The sequence below is a fragment of the Littorina saxatilis genome, linkage group LG8, assembly GCF_037325665.1.
Source record: "Littorina saxatilis isolate snail1 linkage group LG8, US_GU_Lsax_2.0, whole genome shotgun sequence".
NCBI lineage: Eukaryota > Metazoa > Mollusca > Gastropoda > Littorinimorpha > Littorinidae > Littorina > Littorina saxatilis.
Window position 1 is genome coordinate 29,168,204 of NC_090252.1, and position 25,190 is coordinate 29,193,393.

The 25,190-nt window shown below is 41.9% G+C and overlaps 1 protein-coding gene across 1 annotated transcript in view; it reads left to right on the forward strand.

Annotated features, from left to right (window-relative positions):
- The window catches only part of LOC138973238 (fasciclin-2-like), a 36,470-nt gene extending 18,886 nt beyond the window's left edge, over positions 1–17,584 (forward strand). Inside the window, exons 9-12 of the mRNA XM_070345957.1 lie at positions 1–14; positions 10,690–10,857; positions 14,968–15,102; positions 17,069–17,584. The exon at positions 1–14 is cut by the window's left edge and continues 92 nt beyond it. Coding sequence (XP_070202058.1) covers positions 1–14; positions 10,690–10,857; positions 14,968–15,102; positions 17,069–17,163 — 412 coding nt within the window. The 3' untranslated portion in view covers positions 17,164–17,584. The remainder of the gene's footprint in view (positions 15–10,689; positions 10,858–14,967; positions 15,103–17,068) is intronic.
- The last annotated feature ends 7,606 nt before the right edge of the window (positions 17,585–25,190 follow it).

Below are 25,190 nucleotides of genomic sequence, written 5' to 3' on the forward strand. Positions count from 1 at the left end.
CTTTGAACAAGCAAGTGAGTGTCAAAAAAGCAAAGCGCAGATTGTGCTATCCATTTTGCATACTTGACTCTCCTGAAGATGGTGTTTGGTTGCCTTTGCAAATGGTTGTGCTCATAATCTTTCTTTATGGAGGAGAAAGAAACGTTCGGAGAGGTGGTAAATGATGTTAGCGTAGTAAGGTGTCATGGTGTGTGGTGCAGGAGTGCCCGGGGAGGTGGTAAATGATTGTTAGTGTGGTGAGATGTCATGGTGTGTGGTGCAGGGGTGCCCGGGGAGGTGGTAAATGATTGTTAGTGTGGTGAGATGTCATGGTGTGTGGTGCAGGGGTGCCCGGGGAGGTGGTAAATGATTGTTAGTGTGGTGAGATGTCATGGTGTGTGGTGTGTGGTGCAGGGGTGCCCGGGGAGGTGGTAAATGATTGTTAGTGTGGTGAGATGTCATGGTGTGTGGTGCAGGGGTGCCCGGGGAGGTGGTAAATGATTGTTAGTGTGGTGAGATGTCATGGTGTGTGGTGTGTGGTGCAGGGTTGCTCGGGGAGGTGGTAAATGATTGTTAGTGTGGTGAGATGTCATTCATGGTATGTGGTGTGTGGTGCAGGGGTGCCCGGGGAGGTGGTAAATGATTGTTAGTGTGGTGAGATGTCATGGTGTGTGGTGTGTGGTGCAGGGTTGCCCGGGGAGGTGGTAAATGATTGTTAGTACACGCAGCAAAGACAACCTTCCTCCAAACCCAGATTATTGCCTGCGATTCAAGCAAAAAACTGTTCGATATTTGCAGCCGGTTGACCGGCCGCAGTAAGGTATCCCCACTTCCCACTGTTTTCCCCGCTAGTCAGCTGCCAGATGTATTTAGTGAATATTTTATCAAGAAGGTTTCAGATATTCGTTCTGAACTTGATCAGATGGGTGCACATTCTGCTTCCTCCAGTCATGTTGATGTTCCCACTGATTGTTCTTTTACATCATTTCAGCCAATCAGTGAAAAAGACCTTAAATCCATTATTCTGAAGTCAAACCAACAACTTGTCCACTTGATGCCATACCCACACCACTGCTTTTTGAGAATCTTGATGTGTTGTTGCCAACTCTTACTCAAATTGTCAATGATAGCCTGTTATCTGGTGTTTTTCCATCATTGTTCAAAACTGCACTTGTCAAACCACTTCTCAAAAAACCTAGTCTTGATGTCAATATTTTGAAAAACTATCGTCCTGTATCTAATTTATCATTCTTGTCCAAAGTTTTTGAAAAGGTAGTTTTGAAGCAGCTGTTGTCATATTTGAACACCCATGATTTGATCTCGCACTCTCAGTCCGCTTATCGCCCTTCTCATTGTACTGAGACAGCCCTACTTAAAGTAATCAGTGACATTCTGTCTGCTCTGGATGGTGGTGATGTGTCAGTGCTTACCCTACTTGTAGTCCAGGCATCTTAGCCACTTTAGTGAAGGGAACGTTGAAGTGACAATGACTAGGTTTAAAATGTCCCTTATCAGAAAGTTCAACCTCAGTCCTTTGATGTTTATTAAGGTGAGCTTCTACCATAAAAAATCGTCCAAAAACCCCTTTTTGTTTGATTTGGGTATTTTAGTTATTCAGTTACCTCAAACCCTTACGAACCTCTTACAATCAGTGATTGTTATCTATTTCATTGCTAAACATTTTATTTTGTTTTATTTCTGAGGTGGGTATGTGCAAAATAACAGCTCATTATGTATGCATAAATTAAAAAAATCATATCTCAGCTCCTAATTAACCTAGAGACAAAATTTAAACTCGGAAATGATCAGTAAAATCCTTTCGAGCCACGTTTATGTTCGACCAAAGCCGTAGGAAACAAACGTTTTCATTGGTTACTGGATACATGGCATAAAGAGTAAACCGTCAGACACCGACCAATCACAAGCCGTCTTTCAAGCGACGTAGGCATCGAAGCTTCCTTCTGTTCTAGCTTCGCGTGGAAGTCTCCCAGCGGCATATTCAGTTTTGTGTGTTGTTGTCATCTTCAAAGTGAGTTATAAACAGTAGTTATGGGTAAAAAAAGACAATCTTACAAGTCAAAGAAGCGATTGCCACCGCAGAAAAGGAAGAGAGTGGAGTGTGAAGCCAGTCAGAGTGCCGAATCGAGTGATGATGAAACTGTAGAACAACAACAAACAATGGTTGCAAGTTCGTCGTCTGCTACGGGTGATGGTTCAAGTCACACGCTTCCTTCATCTGCATCAAGTGAAAAGTTGTTGAAGTGTCACGATGTCAAGCTTGAGAAAGAAGAAGAACTGACGGGATTCAGATTCATTGACTGTGAACTCTTTGTTCAGTTTGTTCAAGGGCTTTTGTGTCCTGAGTGCAAGAGGCCACTGGGTTCAAGTCGACTGTCATTTGTGAAAGAAGATAGGACTGATCTTGCCTCTCAGTTTAGTTTTCAGTGTGGTTGCAATAATACCGTGAGTTTTTCCTCTTCAAAACTGGTCAGTCGAGTCTTTGAGGTAAACAGAAGATTTCCTTTTGCTATGTTTTCCATTGGCAGACACCAGGCTCAAGGAAAGAGATTTTTAGGCAACATGAACATGCCGTTTTCATTGAACAACAGCACTTGGGCAAATCATAGAAACCAGATAAAAAAGGCCACTGAGACCGTTGCAGACAAAAGTAAATCCAGAGCAGTTGAAGAAGCAAGGCATGCATATGAAGGCAATGACATTACTGTGTCAGGTGATGGCACTTATCAACAGAGAGGATTTCAGTCCAAGAATGGTGTTGTGACAATGTTGAGTGTTGTTTACAACGAGGGGGAATTGGGCAGACTGGACATTTTCTCTGAACTTGGGATGGAGCCTGGTGTTTGGACTACTCAGTGTATGACAACTTTGGACAGAAAAAGAACAGTAGCTGGTCAAATTCAAGCTTGTGCGGCCATGCAGTTTGCAAGGCAACGCCGGGCTCTGATAGCGGCGGATCAGGAGGTGGATAGGGAGGAATATTACCTGGCTGGAGGGCATGAATAACCTGCTGGTGAGTGCAAAACTTGAAAAAATGAATGCAACAGGCACAACAAGTCAAATAATTAAGAAAAGTCATTTTAAATTTCCAATAGGTTACAGTAAACATCTCAAACTGTTAAGCCCGTTTTCTCAAAACGCAGTTTTCGGCATTTGCCCTCACCGTTTCCCAAATATCTCAAAAAGTTTCCATCCGATTGGCTTGAAATTTGGTAGACAACTTTGCGATATACAGAGGTGCATTTTTTTGGGAGCTTTTGTAAATTACTTGCATTTTAGTAAAGTTTTAGATTTTGGATATTTCCTTCATTTTGGAAGTCATCAAAATCACTTTTTTTTTAAAAATGACTTTTTTCCTTCCAACATAATGTTATTTGTTCTTCTAACTACCTGTTTACTGATTTTCTTACTAACAGCATGCTTCCTTACTTTGTAATTAGGGAAACGCTGATCATACAGTTTTCGTCAACAAATATTTCATATAAATTTCAATTGTAACTTTAGCCCATTTAGATTGAAATATTTTTAGAAAAAATGATAGAATAATAAAGTAGACTGTTTGAAATTACTACACACCAAATATCTAAGAAATTGGTAAATATCTAATAGGTATGACAGGAAATGACAAAACGTGATTTTGGACGATTTTTATGGTAGAAGCTCACACATTTTCATATAAAGTTGGCGCTTCATATGGAAAAGTGGCTTTGAAATTGACCCTAATCCTTCTTTGGGCTCTGTAAATGTCGTTTGGGGCTATGGTTGTAAAACGGTATCTACTGGTCACCCCAATGTATAAACTGAAAACTCTTTCTGCACCAGAACACGCAGAAAGGATTGTATCTGCCTGATGTCTGATGCTTTTCAAAATCCCCAACCACTAACACCTTCAAAACGGACATTAACTGACACTGTTGTTTTTCCCTATATAATCCTTACTATTTTTCCGAGACGTCGTCCTGTTGTGTATTTAGCTTGCCACAACCTCATACATGGTCCTAAAAGTTAAAGTTGAAGAAAATACTAAAGATAAATGAACAAGCTGACGCAGTGTCATTCGCACCGTGAATCCCCCCATGGGAACATACTAAAGTCTGGTTCCAAATAGGCTCAATTTCCTTCTATTTCTTTGTATTTCTGCCTCGTAGGGGTAGGGGTGTTCAAACCAAAGGCACCTTTAAACCAAAATTCAAATCACACATCTTACAATACTAAGACACTCAGCAGTGAAAGGGTGTCTGCTGGTAAAATATTCCAAACAATCCTAAAAGTACTTCACTACTAAACGTGCTTTTAAAAAGAGCCGTTATTTTTCCCTCTATAATCAGTATTGTGTTTTCTGCGAACATGTAGTCTATTTAGATGGTTGTCATGTGCACATGAGTTGCTAAAGCGTTTTCAGTTGGGCATATGTCGAAAAGCAAAGAATTAGCCCTTTGAAAACCATCAGAACTGTCACACAAAAATAACATTTACCTATCTCACCAACTGACCAAACATAGGGCTTTTCCTTATGTATTATGTATTGTCGTGTTTTTTGTAGCATACTTGTGAAAACAGCCACCACTGTTGTAAATGATACTTTAAAGAGCATTATTTCATTTTTACAGTTGAAGGACAACCTGGACTGCCGTATATTACAGCTGTTTTACAATCAGCCAAAATTTTCTTAACAAACGTATGTTAAGAACAACTCCCATAGTGAAATTGAAGGAAAACAAAGTGAAAATCCCCCTGCCATAGAGGAGCTAAAGAATCAACAATAAACGACTGCATGGATAGCTTGATGCACGAATGCATTGCGGACATGTTTGTCTCCAACCAAGAGAAAATTCCAAAAAATCCCTTTTGTGCTTCTTATTATACAGTGACGTCAAAGACAGCCTTTTCTGCTGTTCATACATTCAGGGGTTATGGTTACACTAAACGACGTAGTTGTAGCCATACTGCCATCCAGATTTATTTTTTCCTTGCGAGCAGTCACAGGGTGTTTGTGCTGTCTGCCAACCATTAGATGACCCCGCCCAAGTCTGTTAAGGGACCGTTTGACCGTTATAGAACGCGTCTTTTTGATTTTTTGGCACAGTTGGAAACGGTTGATTTTTTATCCCTACCATTGTTTCCAAACATTATATAGGAATGTTTTGTGAACAACGGATAATAGCCGCTACTCGCATGTGTAGCAAAAGTGAGCGTACATACTCACCCTGGTCGTCCAGCCGTTGTCCGTTGCCCGTCTTTATCTGTCTGTACTGAACATTACCTTTGGATTTTTCTCGAACGCTATGAAGTGAAGAAACACCAAATGTTGCAAAATGTTGTATGACCCCAAGAGCTCAAAAAAGATACTTGAGAACCTTGACCTTACCTTAAGGTCAAGGTCACAGGGAGAATGAATGTGGTCTAAAAACTGCAAAATTTCACATTGTGCCAGTTTTCTGGAAAACAAATTAAAAACAGCGGGCTTAGTTTTGTATGGTATACAAGAAAAAGAAAGCCTTATCTTCTGATACCATTTTGGTTGACCTCGCTTCAATGTCAAGGTCAGAGGAGCCCTTCAAAGTTGAATTGTAGACATATTTTGATGTGAGCTTGCCCCTTTAACTTTACTATGGACGATATCTCTTACAAACTTAAACACTGAGTGGGGCGTTTGTTAGAATTTCATAGTGAGCCACATCTGGTCACATATCGTTAGGGTCAAGGTCACATTGACCCCTATGAAAAATGTGACCAAGCCGGGTAAAGAAATCCATGTGTCTTGGTAAAAAATCTTAACAAAGCAAAGCCCATGCGACTCTCATGCTTGACCTTTGTCTTAAAGTGACCTTGACCTTCAGGTGACCTTGAAGGTGAAGGTCTAACAACTGAAGCTGGCAAGGACATTGTACACTATTAGAACTGGTTTACAGATTTTTGCTACCAAATTACACATGACCTTTGGCCAAGGTCAAGATCATCAAAGGTCACACATCACAAGGCTATCAATTCAAGACATAGGAAGCATAAACATACTTATTGGCACTTTCTACAAAGAGACATTGTCACTTTTAGTGATTCAATTGCCCGTTTCAGTCACATTTCATAAGGGGCAAAGTGACCTTGACCTTGATGATATGTGACTAAATGTGGCTCAATATCAGTGTATAACATGTGCCCCACACAATTATGAAGTTTGAAAGATTTTTTTCATAGTTCAGGGTCAAGGTCACTTCAAAACATGTATACAATTCAACTTTGAAGGACTCCTGTGACCTTGACATTGAAGCGAGGTCAACCAAAATGGTATCAGAAGATAAGGCTTTCTTTTTCTTGTATACCATACAAAACTAAGCCCGCTGTTTTTAATTTGTTTTCCAGAAAACTGGCACAATGTGAAATTTTGCAGTTTTTAGACCACATTCATTCTCCCTGTGACCTTGACCTTAAGGTAAGGTCAAGGTTCTCAAGTATCTTTTTTGAGCTCTTGGGGTCATACAACATTTTGCAACATTTGGTGTTTCTTCACTTCATAGCGTTCGAGAAAAATCCAAAGGTAATGATTTGTACAGACAGATGAAGACGGGCAACGGACAACGGCTGTACGACCAGGGTGAGTATGTACGCTCACTTTTGCTACACATGCGAGTAGCGGCTATTATCCGTTGTTCACAAAACATTCCTATATAATGTTTGGAAACAATGGTAGGGATAAAAATCAACCGTTTCCAAATGTGCTAAAAAATCAAAAAGACGCGTTCTATAACGGTCAAACGGTCCCTTAACAGACTTGGGCGGGGTCGTCTGACGGTTGGCAGACAGCACAAACACCCTGTGACTGCTCGCAAGGAAAAAATAAATCTGGATGGCAGTATGGCTACAACTACGTCGTTTAGTGTAACCATAACCCCTGAATGTATGAACAGCAGAAAAGGCTGTCTTTGACGTCACTGTATAATAAGAAGCACAAAAGGGATTTTTTGGAACTTTCTCTTGGTTGGAGACAAACATGTCCGCAATGCATTCGTGCATCAAGCTATCCATGCAGTCGTTTATTGTTGATTCTTTAGCTCCTCTATGGCAGGGGGGTTTTCACTTTGTTTTCCTTCAATTTCACTATGGGAGTTGTTCTTAACATACGTTTGTTAAGAAAATTTTGGCTGATTGTAAAACAGCTGTAATATACGGCAGTCCAGGTTGTCCTTCAACTGTAAAAATGAAATAATGCTCTTTAAAGTATCATTTACAACAGTGGTGGCTGTTTTCACAAGTATGCTACAAAAAACACGACAATACATAATACATAAGGAAAAGCCCTATGTTTGGTCAGTTGGTGAAATAGGTAAATGTTATTTTTGTGTGACAGTTCTGATGGTTTTCAAAGGGCTAATTCTTTGCTTTTCGACATATGCCCAACTGAAAACGCTTTAGCAACTCATGTGCACATGACAACCATCTAAATAGACTACATGTTCGCAGAAAACACAATACTGATTATAGAGGGAAAAATAACGGCTCTTTTTAAAAGCACGTTTAGTAGTGAAGTACTTTTAGGATTGTTTGGAATATTTTACCAGCAGACACCCTTTCACTGCTGAGTGTCTTAGTATTGTAAGATGTGTGATTTGAATTTTGGTTTAAAGGTGCCTTTGGTTTGAACACCCCTACCCCTACGAGGCAGAAATACAAAGAAATAGAAGGAAATTGAGCCTATTTGGAACCAGACTTTAGTATGTTCCCATGGGGGGATTCACGGTGCGAATGACACTGCGTCAGCTTGTTCATTTATCTTTAGTATTTTCTTTAACTTTAACTTTTAGGACCATGTATGAGGTTGTGGCAAGCTAAATACACAACAGGACGACGTCTCGGAAAAATAGTAAGGATTATATAGGGAAAAACAACAGTGTCAGTTAATGTCCGTTTTGAAGGTGTTAGTGGTTGGGGATTTTGAAAAGCATCAGACATCAGGCAGATACAATCCTTTCTGCGTGTTCTGGTGCAGAAAGAGTTTTAAGTTTATACATTGGGGTGACCAGTAGATACCGTTTTACAACCATAGCCCCAAACGACATTTACAGAGCCCAAAGAAGGATTAGGGTCAATTTCAAAGCCACTTTTCCATATGAAGCGCCAACTTTATATGAAAATGTGTTTAATAAACATCAAAGGACTGAGGTTGAACTTTCTGATAAGGGACATTTTAAACCTAGTCATTGTCACTTCAACGTTGTTCTCTAATATGCTTGGACTATTGACCTTTCTGCAGCGTTCGACACGATTGATCATGTCACGCTTCTCCATAGACTTCAGACTCTGTACGGCATCTCCGGTCCACCGCTGGCATGGCTCGAGTCCTATCTCATTGGCAGGACTCAGGCTGTGCTTGTCGATGGCCAGATGTATGCTCCAGCCCCACTTTCTTTCGGCGTTCCTCAAGGTTCAGTACTCAGTCCCATCCTTTTCATCATGTACACTAAGCCCCTCTCCACACTGATTCAAAACCATTCTGTCTTAAATCAGTCTTTTGCTGATGACACCCAACTGTATAAACCCAGTCCCCCTGCAGAGACACATTCCGCCATCCAGACCATTCAGACATGCATCACTGATGTTAAATCTTGGATGATCGATAACAAACTTAAGCTGAATGATGATAAGACTGAAGTCTTACTGTGCAAAAAGAAGAACACTACATTTCCCTCTCCCCAACCCGTTTCTGTTCAAGTAGGCGACACCGACATTCTTTTCTCCCCATCAGCTAGAAACCTTGGATTCACCCTTTCATCTGACATGACCCTCAACAAACATATATCTTTAGTCTGTAGAGCAGCTTATTTTGAGCTTCGTAAGATCAGCACCATTCGCCACACACTCTCCTCTCAAACAACTAACACTCTTGTCTGTGCCTTTGTTCTTTCTAAACTCGACTACTGCAACTCTCTTCTCTCTGGCTGTCCTCTGTATCTCCTGCATAAACTACAAAAAGTCCAAAACTCGGCAGCACGCCTCATTCTGAAAGCACGAAAACGAGATCACGCAACACCACTTCTTCACACACTGCACTGGTTACCTATTCAAGCCCGCATTGACTACAAACTGTCCACCCTCTGCTTTAACTTCTTTTCTGGCTCGTCTCCTGCTTACTTCTCTGAACTCTTCACCGTCTATTCTCCAGCAAGACAACTCCGTGCCTCTTCTGACTGTTGCATCCTCACCATTCCACACACCAAAACCAAAACATTCGGACAACGCACTTTTACTTTCTGCGCACCCACACACTGGAATTCTCTCCCCTTTCACATCCGCCACTCTCAGTCACCCCAAGCATTCAAACGAGCACTTAAAACGCACCTCTTCAAGAAATACAACCCCTGATTTTGTTTTCTCAGTCCATCAGTAGGCTACATGTAGTGTATTTGTTGTTTTAGTGATAATGTGATAATGTGTATACACATTTATGGCTGTTTTTCAGTATTAATAACATGTTCTGTTTGATTAAGGGTATTCAGCTGGTATTTCCTTGTTTTTACTACCTATTTTATTCATGTTTTTATTACTTAATTAGTGGAAGAATCTGTTGTAATGTATGTTTGATGGTGTATGCTTTTAATCAAGCGTTGCTGACTATGAATGTAGATGTAAATGCTTGTATAACTGTGTTTGAATTTTAAATGTGTCAAGCGCAAAGAGCATAATTGTAAAGTTATGATGTTGCGCTATATAAATGCTCATTTATTATTATTATTATTAGCGTGGTGAGGTGTCATGGTGTGTGGTGTGTGGTGCAGGGGTGCCCGGGGAGGTGGTAAATGATGTTTGCGCGGTGAGATGTCAGTGTGCGGTGCAGGGGTGCCCGGGAAGGTGGTAAATGATTGTTAGTGTGGTGAGATGTCATGGTGTGTATCAGGGGTGCCCGGGGAGGTGGTAAATGATTGTTAGCGTGGTAAGGTGTCATGGTGTGTATCAGGGGTGCCCGGGGAGGTGGTAAATGATTGTTAGTGTGGTGAGATGTCATGGTGTGTATCAGGGGTGCCCGGGGAGGTGGTAAATGATGTTTGTGTGGTGAGATGTCATGGTGTGTATCAGGGGTGCCCGGGGAGGTGGAAAATGATGTTTGCGCGGTGAGATGTCATGGGGTGTGGTGCTGGGGTGCCCGGGGAGGTGGTACATGATGTTTGTGTGGTGAGATGTCATGGTGTGTGGTGCAGGGGTGCCCGGGGAGGTGGTAAATGATGTTTGCGCGGTGAGATGTCATAGTGTGTGATGCTGGGGTGTCCGGGGAGGTGGTAAATGATGTTTGCCTGGTGAGATGTAATGGTGTGCGGTGCAGGGGTGCCCGGGAAGGTGGTAAATGATGTTTGCGCAGTGAGATGTCAGTGTGTGTGGTGCAGGGGTGCCCGGGGAGGTGGTAAATGATGTTTGCGCAGTGAGATGTTAGTGTGTGTGGTGCAGGGGTGCCCGGGGAGGTGGTAAATGATGTTAGCGCAGTGAGATGTCAGTGTGTGTGGTGCAGGGGTGCCCGGGGAGGTGGTAAATGATGTTGGCGTGGTGAGATGTCACGGTGTGTGGTGCAGGGGTGCCCGGGCAGGTGGTAAATGATGTTAGCGTTGTGATATGTCATGGTGTGTGGTGTGTGGTGCAGGGGTGACCGGGGAGGTGTTAAATGATGTTTGCGCAGTGAGATGTCACGGTGTGTTGTGTATGGTGCAGGAGTGCCCGGGGAGGTTGGCATCACGGTGCCGGACAAAAACGCCACCAAGCTGGGACTGGCCATCACTCCCCCTGCAGAGGACGGCGGTCAGGCGGTCACACAGTACCTCCTAAAGTACAATAAGTTGAACAACGGAGAAGAGGAGAAATCCAGGACTATCGACCGTGGTGAGCTGCTGTAGATTTGCATCAGTCTTATTGATTGTTGATGTAGAATCATCTCAGCTTCCTCGTGTGTGTGTGTGTGTGTGTGTGTGTGTGTGTGTGTGCGTTTGTGAGTATGCGTGCACGCGTGCTTTGTAATGTGATGTGTTGCTGTGTGTGCGTTTGTGTGTGCACTGTGTGTGTGTGTGTGTGTATGTGTGTGTGTGTGTGTGTGTGTGTGTGTGTGTGTGTGTGTGAGACACTAGATAGAAAGCTATGAAATGCAAGGGCTAGATTCTTGTAGACAGTTGTGAGAGACATTTTATGGTTTGTGTATACGTATGTGTGCTGTAACTTGCTTGAATAGGTCATTTGTGCATTTCTTTAAAGGGCAACATGTTATGAAGGTTGCGTGTTGCAGTGGCCAACAGAATGGGCAGAAGATGATGGGTGTTATGTGTTGCAGTGGCCAAAAGGAAGGCCAGAAGATGATGAATGTTGTGTGTTGCAGAGGCCAAAATAAAGGCTAGAAGATGATGAATGTTGTGTGTTTCAGTGGCCAGAAGAATGGACAGAAGATGATGAATGCTGTTTGTTGCAGTAGCCAGAAGAAAGGGCAGAAGATGATGCATGTTGTGTGTTGCAGTGGCCAACAAAAAGAGAAAACGATGATGAATGTTGTGTTGCATTGGCCAGTAGAAAGGGTAGAAGATGATGAATGGTGTGTGTTGCAGTGGCCAGAAGAAAGGACAGAAGATGATGAACGTTGTGTGTTACAGTGGCCAGAAGATGATGAATGTTGTGTGTTGCAGTGGCCAGAAAAAAGGGCAGAAGATGATGAATGTTGTGTGTTGCAGTGGCCAGAGGAAAGGGCAGAAGATGATGAATATTGTGTGTTGCAGTGGCCAGAAGAAAGGGCAGAAGATGATGAATGGTGTGTGTTGCAGTGGCCAGTGGAAAGGGCAGAAGATGATGAATGTTGTGTGTTGCAGTGGCCAGAAGAAAGGGAAGAAGATGATGAATGTTGTGTGTTGCAGTGGCCAGAAGAAAGGCCAGAAGATGATGAATGGTGTGTGTTGCAGTGGCCAGTGGAAAGGGCAGAAGATGATGAATGTTGTGTGTTGCAGTGGCCAGAAGAAAGGGAAGAAGATGATGAATGTTCTGTGTTGCAGTGGCCAGAAGAAAGGCCAGAAGATGATGAATGTTGTGTGTTGCAGTGGCCAGAAGAAAGGGCAGAAGATGATGAATGTTGTGTGTTGCAGTGGCCAGAAGAAAAGGGCAGAAAATGATGAATGTTGTGTGTTGCAGTGGCCAGAAGAAAGGGCAGAAGATGATGAATGTTGTGTGTTGCAGTGGCCAGAAGAAAAGGGCAGAAAATGATGAATTTTGTGTGTTCCAGTGGCCAGAAGAAAGGGCAGAAGATGATGAATGTTGTGTGTTGCAGTGGCCAGTATAGAGGGCAGAAGATGATGAATGTTCTGTGTTGCAGTGGCCAGAAGATGATGAATGTTGTGTGTTGCAGTTGCCGGAAGAAAGGGCAGAAGATGATTAATGTTGTGGGTTGCAGTGGGCAGAAGAAAGGGCAGAAGATGATGAATGTTGTGTGTTGCAGTGGCCAGTAGAGAGGGCAGAAGATGATGAATGTTGTGTGTTGCAGTGGCCAGTAGAGAGGGCAGAAGATGATGAATGGTGTGTGTTGCGGTGGCCAGAAGAAAGGGCAGAAGATGATGAATGTTTTGTGTTGCAATTGTAAGAAAAAGGGACAGAAGATGATGAATTTTGTGTGTTGAAGTGGCCAGAAGGTGATGAATGTTGTGTGTTGCAGTGGCCAGAAGAAAAGGGCAGAAAATGATGAATGTTGTGTGTTGCAGTGGCCAGAAGAAAGGGCAGAAGATGATGAATGTTGTGTGTTGCAGTGGCCAGAAGAAAAGGGCAGAAAATGATGAATTGTGTGTGTTCCAGTGGCCAGAAGAAAGGGCAGAAGATGATGAATGTTGTGTGTTGCAGTGGCCAGTATAGAGGGCAGAAGATGATGAATGTTCTGTGTTGCAGTGGCCAGAAGATGATGAATGTTGTGTGTTGCAGTTGCCGGAAGAAAGGGCAGAACAGATGTTTAATGTTGTGGGTTGCAGTGGGCAGAAGAAAGGGCAGAAGATGATGAATGTTGTGTGTTGCAGTGGCCAGTAGAGAGGGCAGAAGATGATGAATGTTGTGTGTTGCAGTGGCCAGTAGAGAGGGCAGAAGATGATGAATGGTGTGTGTTGCGGTGGCTAGAAGAAAGGGCAGAAGATGATGAATGTTTTGTGTTGCAATTGTAAGAAAAAGGGACAGAAGATGATGAATGTTGTGTGTTGAAGTGGCCAGAAGGTGATGAATGTTGTGTGTTGCAGTGGCCAGAAGAAAAGGGCAGAAAATGATGAATGTTGTGTGTTGCAGTGGCCAGAAGAAAGGGCAGAAGATGATGAATGTTGTGTGTTGCAGTGGCCAGAAGAAAAGGGCAGAAAATGATGAATTTTGTGTGTTCCAGTGGCCAGAAGAAAGGGCAGAAGATGATGAATGTTGTGTGTTGCAGTGGCCAGTATAGAGGGCAGAAGATGATGAATGTTCTGTGTTGCAGTGGCCAGAAGATGATGAATGTTGTGTGTTGCAGTTGCCGGAAGAAAGGGCAGAAGATGTTTAATGTTGTGGGTTGCAGTGGGCAGAAGAAAGGGCAGAAGATGATGAATGTTGTGTGTTGCAGTGGCCAGTAGAGAGGGCAGAAGATGATGAATGTTGTGTGTTGCAGTGGCCAGTAGAGAGGGCAGAAGATGATGAATGGTGTGTGTTGCGGTGGCTAGAAGAAAGGGCAGAAGATGATGAATGTTTTGTGTTGCAATTGTAAGAAAAAGGGACAGAAGATGATGAATGTTGTGTGTTGAAGTGGCCAGAAGGTGATGAATGTTGTGTGTTGCAGTGGCCAGAAGAAAAGGGCAGAAAATGATGAATGTTGTGTGTTGCAGTGGCCAGAAGAAAGGGCAGAAGATGATGAATGTTGTGTGTTGCAGTGGCCAGAAGAAAAGGGCAGAAAATGATGAATTTTGTGTGTTCCAGTGGCCAGAAGAAAGGGCAGAAGATGATGAATGTTGTGTGTTGCAGTGGCCAGTATAGAGGGCAGAAGATGATGAATGTTCTGTGTTGCAGTGGCCAGAAGATGATGAATGTTGTGTGTTGCAGTTGCCGGAAGAAAGGGCAGAAGATGATTAATGTTGTGGGTTGCAGTGGGCAGAAGAAAGGGCAGAAGATGATGAATGTTGTGTGTTGCAGTGGCCAGTAGAGAGGGCAGAAGATGATAAATGTTGTGTGTTGCAGTGGCCAGTAGAGAGGGCAGAAGATGATGAATGGTGTGTGTTGCGGTGGCCAGAAGAAAGGGCAGAAGATGATGAATGTTTTGTGTTGCAATTGTAAGAAAAAGGGACAGAAGATGATGAATGTTGTGTGTTGAAGTGGCCAGAAGGTGATGAATGTTGTGTGTTGCAGTGGCCAGAACAAAGGCCAGAAGATGATGAATGTTGTGTGTTGCAGTGGCCACAAGAAAGGGCAGACGATGTTGTGTGTTGCAGTGGCCAGAAGAAAAGGGCAGAAGATGATGAATGTTGTGGGTTGCAGTGGCCAGTAGAAAGGGCAGAAGATGATGAATGCTGTGTGTTGCAGTGGCCAGTAGAGAGGGCAGAAGATGATGAATGTTGTGTGTTGCAGTGGCCAGAAGAAAGGGCAGACGATGTTGTGTGTTGCAGTGGCCAGAAGAAAAGGGCAGAAGATGATGAATGTTGTGGGTTGCAGTGGCCAGAAGAAAGGGCAGAAGATGATGAATGTTGTGTGTTGCAGTGGCCAGTGGAAAGGGCAGAAGATGATGAATGTTGTGTGTTGCAGTGGCCAGTGGAAAGGGCAGAAGATGATGAGTGTTGTGTGTTGCAGTGGCCAGTAGAGAGGGCAGAAGATGATGAATGTTGTGTGTTGCAGTGGCCAGTAGAAAGGCCAGAAGATGATGAATGTTGTGGGTTGCAGTGGCCAGAAGAAAGGGCAGAAGATGATGAATGTTGTGTGTTGCAGTGGCCAGTAGAAAGGCCAGAAGATGATGAATGGTGTACGTTGCAGTGGCGGGCGAGGCGATGACGAAGGTGGAACTGGAGGAGCTGGACCCCAACACGCAGTACTCCATCAAGGTCTACGCCATCAACAACGTCGGATCCGGGGCGGAGAAAAACTTCATGGAGAGAACCGCTGACTACAGTGAGTTTCAACTCTTTCCAGTCTAACAACCCCTCTGCTTTCTTTTCCCCCCGTAAAGTCCTGAACTCTTTCCTGACAGGTTGTTTCACACACCCTTATACCCCAGTCACACAGAGACGCCGCTTCTACTCCGTTGGACAATTGTCGGAGAGCGTGGCCAATCGTGGACCAAACGTGGGAGGATCTCTACGAGCGTGGTTTGGTCGGGGTGGGATCTGCTAGGTCGCGAAGCTGCGCGCTCTCCCTACGCTTATTTTGAACTGCACAAAACAAGCGTAGCCGGGCCTGGGCGCATTGCAGGCGTGATGTAGTTTGTTTATGGCCCTTGTCAGACAGCTTTACGTTTTTACGACGACCATGCCGATCACTCCGATCTAAAAAAAGTCAACAAGTCGGGGCTCGCAGTCAAATCCCAGCACATGGCGAATAAAAAAAAAACCTACATCACGACTGTACAGGACTACGCTTGTTTTGTGCAGTTCAACATAAGTGTGGGGAGAGCGTGCAAGCTTCCCGACCTAGCAGATCCCACCCCGACCAATTTTAAACCACGCTCATGGAGATCCTGCCACGTTTGGTCCACGATTGGCCACGCTCTCGTGAAGCGGCGTCTATATTATGTGACTGTGGTGTTAGTGCCATGTGCTGAATTGTGACGGCGATATACCCCGATTAGATAACTTTTTTCAGATCGGCGTGATCGGCATGGTCGTGGTAAGGACGCAGCGCTGTGTGATCGGGCCCTTAACCTCTTTACTGCCTGTCAGCTGACGTCCTGGGTAACTTGCTTTAATGGGCAACAAACTGTTCAGTAAAGAACAAAGCAGAAGAACAACACCACACACAACATCAGGGCATGTGAGATGTATTCATTTACACATTAAGGGCACATCGGTGTATCCCTAACCCATCCATTTAGGCATTGCTGGAATACAGCGCTTTTTGTCATGGTACCCCTCAAAATGGACGCAAAAAACTCGTTTTCTACACTGCTCACACACCTACATCAGTAGAAATGACATTTTACGAGAGATACGCAAGATAGCAAAACAAAACAACCTGTTCTGAATAGATACTAATTGATATGGCTTTTTCATCGTATGTAAACGTTGTCAAGTTAAGCCTGTTCTGAATTTGTGTAGATTTTTTAATTGGTACCGTTTTTGTCAGGTCGATTTTGGGGGTACCCTTACTTCGGCGGCGGACACTTAACACCTATAACAACAATCTTTGATACAAAACGTGTGCCAAATAGCCAAGTGAAAGGCCTTTAATGGCATATCAAGTTTGAATAAAATTACACGGGAGTTAATGTAGTGTTGGGGGGGGGGGAGCCTGAACGGGGTTGCCAAATTATAGAATTAAAGAACAAAGATACAAATTGTTACCAAGAGAAATGTATACTAGTTAGTGTAGCTTTGTAGCTTAATTTCTCTTCATCTGTCTTCTGCTTTTTACGTCAGATAAAAAAATAATAAGAGGATGGGAGGGATGTAGTATTGTCCAAAGGTGAAAGGGGGTGAGTAGAAAGCGTTTTTTAGAAATCAGTGGGAACAGACGGTAGTACCTGTCATGAAAGGATATCCTTGGACCCTCATAACAGGTACCACTGTAATTCATTGTAACACAAACATTGATGGGTGGGGAAGAGGAATTGAAAGTGATAGATATAGAGGAAAGGGTGAGGGGTTGGTGTTCAGTCAAAACAGGCTGGTACGTCGGTGAAATATGTCTGGAAATGAGCGGTTAAAGAAATGATTTGTGAAGAATATAATTGATCAATAGATTAGGCATTTACTTTGGACTAATTAGATTAGACATTCACTTTGGATGAGAGAGGATCTTGCCAATGTTTGTTTGTTTGCGTGCGTGTCTGCTTTGTGGATAACGTGTGTGTCCCGCACTGCTGGCTTTGTTGATCCACTGACTGACGGCTTTCTTTCTGTGTTTGTTTTGCTTGTTGCAGTGGGGCCCTCAGGGGAAGCAGGTAGTGTGCGAGCGGGTGTAGCAGGGATGGTTCTGGTTGTCATGGTGACGGCATGTTTGCAACTTCTCTGCTGAGTCTCCTCCTCCTCCTCTCACAGTCACACACAGGCCTGCCCTGGCCTTTGGCTCTCAAGTGACCTGACCTTCACCCTCAGTGCTGGTTTCACCTTTAACATGACCTTGGCCTGACCTTGAACTTGTGATCTGAAGCTGGCCTCGCAATTTGTTCATGTGGGAGCTTGGATGGGCTGTGTTTAGGATTCTGTTTGATCAGCGTATAGTTGCTGCTCTGTTATTTGGTTCAATGTGTGTCAAAAGGAGATGTTGTATTCATGAAGTAATATTTCTTGTGAGAATACATTATTATTGTAATTTTATTTTTCTTCAACATTTTAATCAATCAATAAAGCAGAAAAACTCATTATGTTAAATTGTACATCATACAAGAAGACTACAAGTAATCATACGTGAAACTATAGTGTTGTGTTTGCTGGTGTCATTATGTGTAGCATCAAAATGATCATCAAAAGATGCACACTTAGTTGATGTTGGAAATCACAAGCACCTTGGCGTCATTCTACAAGGTAATTGTAAATGGGATTCCCACATAAAAAGTCTAATTGCTAAATGTAGAAAGTCAATTGCGTGTTTTGGTTTATTCAAGCATCGTTTAAACAGAAAATCACTTGAAGTTATATATAAATCCTTTATGTTACCATTGTTTGATTATGCGGACGTTATCTGGGATAACTGTACACAGTGTTTGGCAGACGAATTGGAGACATTGCATCTCGATGCAATCCGAATCATTGTAGGTGCAGTACGTGGCACAAGCCACCAAAAACTGTATAACGAATCGGGTTTTGTGCCCCTGAAAGAAAGGCGACGTCGTCATAAACTTTTGCTGTATTATAAAATTGTAAATCGTTTAACCCCAGAATATTTTAAACTGCCGGTCCTGGTTTCCGATGTAAATCCTTACCACAGACGACGCCCTCTTGAACTAAGTTTCCATTGTGCAGAAGTGAGTTATATAAATCTTCATTTTTTCCTTCAACGACAGCTTTGTGGAATAATCTTCCAGAAAATATACAACAAACGCAGTCAGTTGGTGAATTTAAAAGGTATTTGACCGATGGAGATGTTGTTGTTCTATTATTTAGGCAACCGCCAGGGACAGGTACTTCACAGCAGGTTGAGATTAAACATGAGCGATTTGCAACAAGACTTAGTTAACTGACACCTCTCTGATAATTTAGAATGTACGTGTGGAGCATGCCCGGAAGATTCTGAACATTTCTTGTTACACTGTCCAAAATTTAAAGAACATAGAACCATTTTATTCAATAGTCTGCCAACACACGTTCTGGACTGCAAAACACTCTTGTTTGGAAATACTGATTTAACTATATCTTTGAACACGAAAATATTCTCTGTTGTACAAGACTGTTATGTTAACTAATCGCTTCGGCTGATATTATATTAACTGTGCAATTGATGTAGCCAGGCATTCTCTCCCTCCCCCTCTCTCTCTCTCTCTCTCTCTCTCTCTCTTTACCCTATTTGTATAAAATATAATTAAAGATTATCAAGATAAGTGTTGAAGCTATCACTTGTTCGCCATGTTTTGCTATCTGAATGTGTATTGATTATAAGTTCAAGAACGTGTCCATAAGCAATCTGCTTGTTAACGTTGCCAATGTTGTTATTGTTTGAAACGTGTGTATGAGAATTTGAATAAACACGCTTAAACCAAAATGATCATATGTCATCATATATGGGTCTATTCAAACATAATATTCGCATCATAACATATTTTTTTTATTATTATTGTAATTGCTTATTTGCATTACACAAGACATTTGCTGGAAACAGTAACGCTTAAATTAGAATTGTTTAGAACGCAGTAGAAACATGTTGGCACAAGCACTCGCGCACAAACGCACGCACGCACGCACGCACACACACACACACACACACACACACACACTTACTCACACTGTTACGAAGGGTTTTTACTGAAAGTGTCTGTGTGTAAATAACTATCCTATCAGAAATGCATGTCCTAACTCTGTTTACTAAGTCACTCCATTTCACACACACACACACAGCACTCAAACTAGGCACAAAGACTTAAACAAGTTATTGCCCTTTGCCCTCGTACCTATATTTAAGTCATCACAACAAAATACAAATATGATAATTCACATACAATCAACATTCACTTGCATTCACTGTAATATAATAATAGCTTGAGTAGTACGTGGAGGAATATTTGTTCCTCGATGACGTCGTCACTTGTTACTCACAGTTCACTTGTTACTCACAGTTCACTTGTTTCGCACAATTCACTTATTACGCACAATTCACTTGTTACGCACAATTCACTTGTTACGCACAATTCACTTGTTACGCACAATTCAGTGGTTACTCACAGTTCAGCGGGTTCATTCACCCCCCGCGGGTTAGGGGGAGTCCCATATTGGTTGGGACTAGAAAGAATTTACCCGATGCTACCCAGCATGTCGTAAGAGGCGACTAACGGTTCTTTTTCTTCTCTTCTTTTGTCTTATTTCTGCCTTACCAGTCCTTTCACCTATATTTCCTTCCAAGAAAACTCTCCCTACTATTCCCTGCAGTTTTCCAATTCTTTTCTTGTTGTCTTATTTCTACCTGACTGGATCCATCACCTTTATTTCACTTACCAAAAGTCTTCTTTTCCACATCCTTATTTCTCTGCACCCCGCATGTCGTATGAGGCGACTAACGGATTCTGTTTCTCCTTTAACCCTTGTTAAGTGGTTCTTGTATATAATATAGTCAATGTTTGTAAAGATTTTAGTCAAGCAGTATGTAAGAAATGTTTAGTCCTTTGTACTGGAAACTTGCATTCTCCCAGTAAGGTCATATATTGTACTACGTTGCAAGCCCCTGGAGCAATTTTTTGATTAGTGCTTTTGTGAACAAGAAACACTTAACAAGTGGCTCTATCCCATCTCCCCCCTTTCCCCTATCCCATCTCCCCCTTTCCCTCGTCGCGATATAACCTTCGTGGTTGAAAACGACGTTAAACACCAAATAAAGAAAAAGAAAGAAAGGGTTCATTTACTTGATCCATATCACACCAATGAAAGATTACGACCATGGTGATATGGGGTGGGATTCCACCGGATCCAAGAATTTCTGCGCTGCGCTACAACCTTGTGCCGTTGCATCTGACGATCTTCTACGCCGTGGCGACAAGGAGGGAAAGCTCATCTTCTTCCCTTTTTTCCCTCAGTAGAGTGCACCCTCGCTCCCACCGGGGTGCTGTGTAAAAAGTTTATGCTATCATAAGTCTCAACCACTCAGTTTTTAGTCAAACTCACAAAATATCAATTCCACTCTTACTCAATAATATCACATTCATCCGTCAACTAGCCCATGCTATTACAGTATCATTTCAGCTCATTTACAAAATACTCCATTACAAAGGAAAATACAAACATTCCTTTCCAAAATGGCTGACAACAGCTCACGCATCTCCCAATCCAATTCACAACATTATTCTCAAAGTCATTTCACAAGTCAAGATTACTGAACAAAATACAATTCAATAAATACCTGTATATTCACAGCATTGAATCACACATGATTCATCCAAGCATGAGTCACATAACAGTCGACCTCAATGCTACTTGAGAAACATTCTATAAAATGTAGAGACACGGGCAGACACACCCGTCTCCCGTGAAAGTTAGCAATGTTCTGCTCGATACAACAAACATGGCTACTTCTAGTTCCTCCAATTTAGTAATCTCCTCTCTCATTGGTCAATCCTAAACGAGGTAACCAATGCAAATATAGTTTACAAAAATCAGACCACCCTATTCGATCAGGCCACACTACTCGTGTTGAAAGTATGGTAAGCTAATCTGCACACATTTAATACATTTTCAAAAAAATGTTAAACATTAATTTAGACTAAACTATGTACAAATCCATTTGTCACACACACACACACACACACACACACACACAAACCAAACACACAAACACATACACACACATACATACACACAGAATAAAAGTCAGAATTAATCTCCTTGCTGTGTTGGTACATGCATCTGCATTTACACTTTCTTGAACATTTTCAGGCACATCTGCAGTGTACGAGAACACACAACACTAATTTCACACGACTCACCAGGGGCACCCTTTGAATCCTGTGACTGATTTCTCAGGACACGTGCGACTAATGAACGAATGTAAACCGTTTGTGTTGGTAAAACAAATACTTAAAAAAACGTTATTTGGGAAACGGTCTTTTCCTTTACCCAAGAAATGGAAAGAAGTAACATCTACTCAGACTCGTGTACGATCCAGCATTCCATAAGAATTGTACTTAAGTATATTAAGTTTAGTTTCTTCTATGCTTAAGTACACCGCAACACGGTGGCCTAGTGGCCCGTAAGGCGTCCGCCCAGTGAACGGGAGGTCGTGGGTTCGAACCCCGGCCGGGTCATACCTAAGACTTTAAAATTGGCAATCTAGTGGCTGCTCCGCCTGGCGTCTGACATTATGGGGTTAGTGCTAGGACTGGTTGGTCCGGTGTCAGAATAATGTGACTGGGTGAGACATGAAGCCTGTGCTGCGACTTCTGTCTTGTATGTGGCGCACGTTAAATGTCAAAGCAGCACCGCCCTGATATCACCCTTCGTGGTGGACTGGGCGTTAAGCAAAAAAAATAAAATACATACAAATGCTCAAGTACTGTACATAATTTCTCAAAAACATATATAGTAACTAGTGTCAGTTAAAACATTGATTAATAACAACAATTCCCACAGAGCACAAAACACAGCTAAGCCGTTGATTGTTGGTATGTGTACAAGCGGAGGGATGGTTTTATCCTATGTAAAACCCTGGACAGATATGAGGCGTTGACCCAAACCGTTTACATGGGAAATATTGTACTATAAACAAGTTTATTTGAGGAGAAATGGGTATATAAGTGCAGTTTTGGGGGAATGAAACTAATACTTAATTGAAATACTTAAGTACACTTGCTATGAAAAGGAGCTTAATTAATACTTTATGCTTTACATTTGCTTACACAATACTCGGATTATAACAGATCTTTTCTCGTTTTTAAATGTTATTGCTTACTAACCGTCTGTATTTTGTATGTCCTAGCTGGTTTCACAGAGAAATAATTATGCTTCTTCTTTTTCATGTTCCTGTTTGTATACCATTTGTTCAAATGAATGCAATTTGCTATTGCCGTTTTTATGTTTGCTCGATTACACTTAAAGATTCATCGAAGGGTTTGTATTTTAGATTGTAAACAGTACTTGTGTGTGCAGCATATCTGTTTGACTTGATATGTCTGTCACACACACACACACACACACACACACACACACACACACCCACACATACACCCACACTGGCACCCCCCCCCCCCCACCACGACTCTCCAAACCCCCACCATGTGTCATGCACACAGGCTGCGCAATTTATGGGCTATCAAAAGGTCACTGTCATTACAGTATTAACGAATGTTAGCTTCGAGTTAATTAAATCTTCAAACGTACAGCCAGTACTTTATGTCGACTATCGCCGTGAGCTTAGGATATGTTTTCGACCACTTATTTGGCATCGATGAGATTTACGTTGTATTTGCTCTGTGCATTTGAACATGCTGGGGTAAAGAAAAACAAGTCGCGTAAGGCGAAAATGCAACATTTAGTCAAGCTCAGTCAAACTCACAGAATGAATCTGAACGCACTGCATTTTTTCACAATGACCGTAGTCCGCCGCTTGTGCAAAACGGAGTGAAACTGACGAGCCTGTTCAGCGCGGTAGTCGTTTCGCTGTGCTGCATAGCACGCTTTTCTGTACGTCTCTTCGTTTTAACTTTCTGAGCGTGATTTTAATCCAAACATATCATATCTATATGTTTTTGGAATCAGGAACCGACAAGGAATAAGATGAAATTGTTTTTAAATCGATTTCGGAAATTTAATTTTGATCATAATTTTTATATTTTTAATTTTCAGAGCTTGTTTTTAATCCGAATATAACATATTTATATGTTTTTGGAATCAGACAATAACGAAGAATAAGATGAAATTGTTTTTAGATCGTTTAATAAAAAAATAAAATTAATTACAAGTTTCCGATTTTTAATGACCAAACTTGCTCATTAGTTTTTAAGCCACCAAGCTGAAATGCAATACCAAACCCCGGCCTTCGTCGAAAATTGCTGTGCCAAAATTTCAATCAATTTGATTGAAAAATGAGGGTGTGACAGTGCTGCCTCAACTTTTACAAAAAGCCGGATATGACGTCATTAAAGGTATTTATCGAAAAAAGGAAATAAGTATCCGGGGATATCATTCCCAGGAATTCTCATGTCAAATTTCATAAAGATCGGTCCAGTAGTTTAGTCTGAATCGCTCTACACACACACACACGCACAGACAGACACACACACATACACCACGACCCTCGTCTCGATTCCCCCTCTATGTTAAAACATTTAGTCAAAACTTGACTAAATGTAAAAAAGCGTGTTTTGTTGAACTTGTGCACAGATTTGAAGGACTTCATTTTTCTCAATTCAGGTTGAGCTTACGAGAACAAACAAACAAACACAAGTAAGAAGAACAAATTGTTTTTGAATTTAAATGCGCACATGGATGAAACCACAGTATAAAGAAAATCGTGTGATTGTTCCACGTGTGCGCACTTGGACAACCATTCTGGAACTCACGAGAGAAAAAAAATAAAAACAACAAAAACAGTTAATGTAATCGCAAATCGTACGTGTGACATTACGTGCTCTGTTATTCATGTTATTGCGTCTGCTTGCGGACAATTTTGTCTCTTTAAATGAGTAAGTACAGGAGTGTGCAAAAACAAAAACAACAAACTATTAGAAAGTAGATTATCTATCCTGACGTGATTGTTGACCCGACTCTTGACGTCATGTATAAGGTGAGTTTTGTACCTTAACGTTTCGCTTTCTTGTAACTTTGTTTGTTTGTTTGTTTGTTTGCTTTGTTTTCTGTGTGAGTTTGATTGTGAGTTTGCTTGCCTGTATGCGTTTTCGTTTGGTTATGTGTTAGTTTTTTTTTCCAAATGCATATACACTCATCAGTTGAGGATATGTTACAGTTAATCTGTGAAACCAGGGAATACGTGTATTAACTAGGTAATACATGAATTAACTGACGGAAAAACCGTGTTAATTAATGTTTTACCTAAAATAGTTTAGTTAATACACGTATTCCCTGGTTTCACAGATTAACTGTAACATATATACTTCAATGTATATGTCTGTCAGTCTGTATGTCGTTTATCCAGTTTATTTAGTTTTCATTCTTTCTGCATTGTGCTGCCTGTTTGTCTTTTCAACATAATCGTTTCTTTCCGTGTAAACGACCATCGTATCCACCAAATATCGTGCGAGGCTTCTACGTGGGGATAAGTTGGTCCTCTGCTTGGTCACATGCCAAACACCAACAGACTTTGTGCTCTCTCGATCTGCACATTTGAAATTAATGTTCTTATGAATTAATTTAGTAATGTCTTGGCATTTTAAGAAATCGGTTCATAAAAACAATTCAGTCACCTCAGCAAGCATGTTGATTTGTTGTATTAACCAAGTAGAGGGATAAAATTGTCGCATGTGACAGCCAGGCCTGATCCGAGATGTGTGTTTTCATGAGAAGGAGGGTGCCTGTAATCTGTGGTACAACTATGTAATATTGCAACTGTAGCCATCCATATAAAAGTGTTCTAGATGGTCGAACGTGTAGCAAAGACCTGTACGTGAACGTGTAGATATTGCGTCACCCGTGACTCACTTTTTTCTCCAATGTTCCAAATGCATACGTTGTTTTGCTCCCCACCAAGACTGCAGATCTTGGCAAACGCGTGACGTCAAAACAAGAGTTGATGGCGTTACCCGTTCACGTTTCCGTACACGTCCTGAAAAGTGCTGATCTAGATCTTGCCAATGAAGGGCTAGGGTCTACCATGAAAAAAGAAAAAAAGTGTTTACATTTCTTATTTTTTCTTTTTATACTAACATGACCTCTGTTAACTGTACTTTC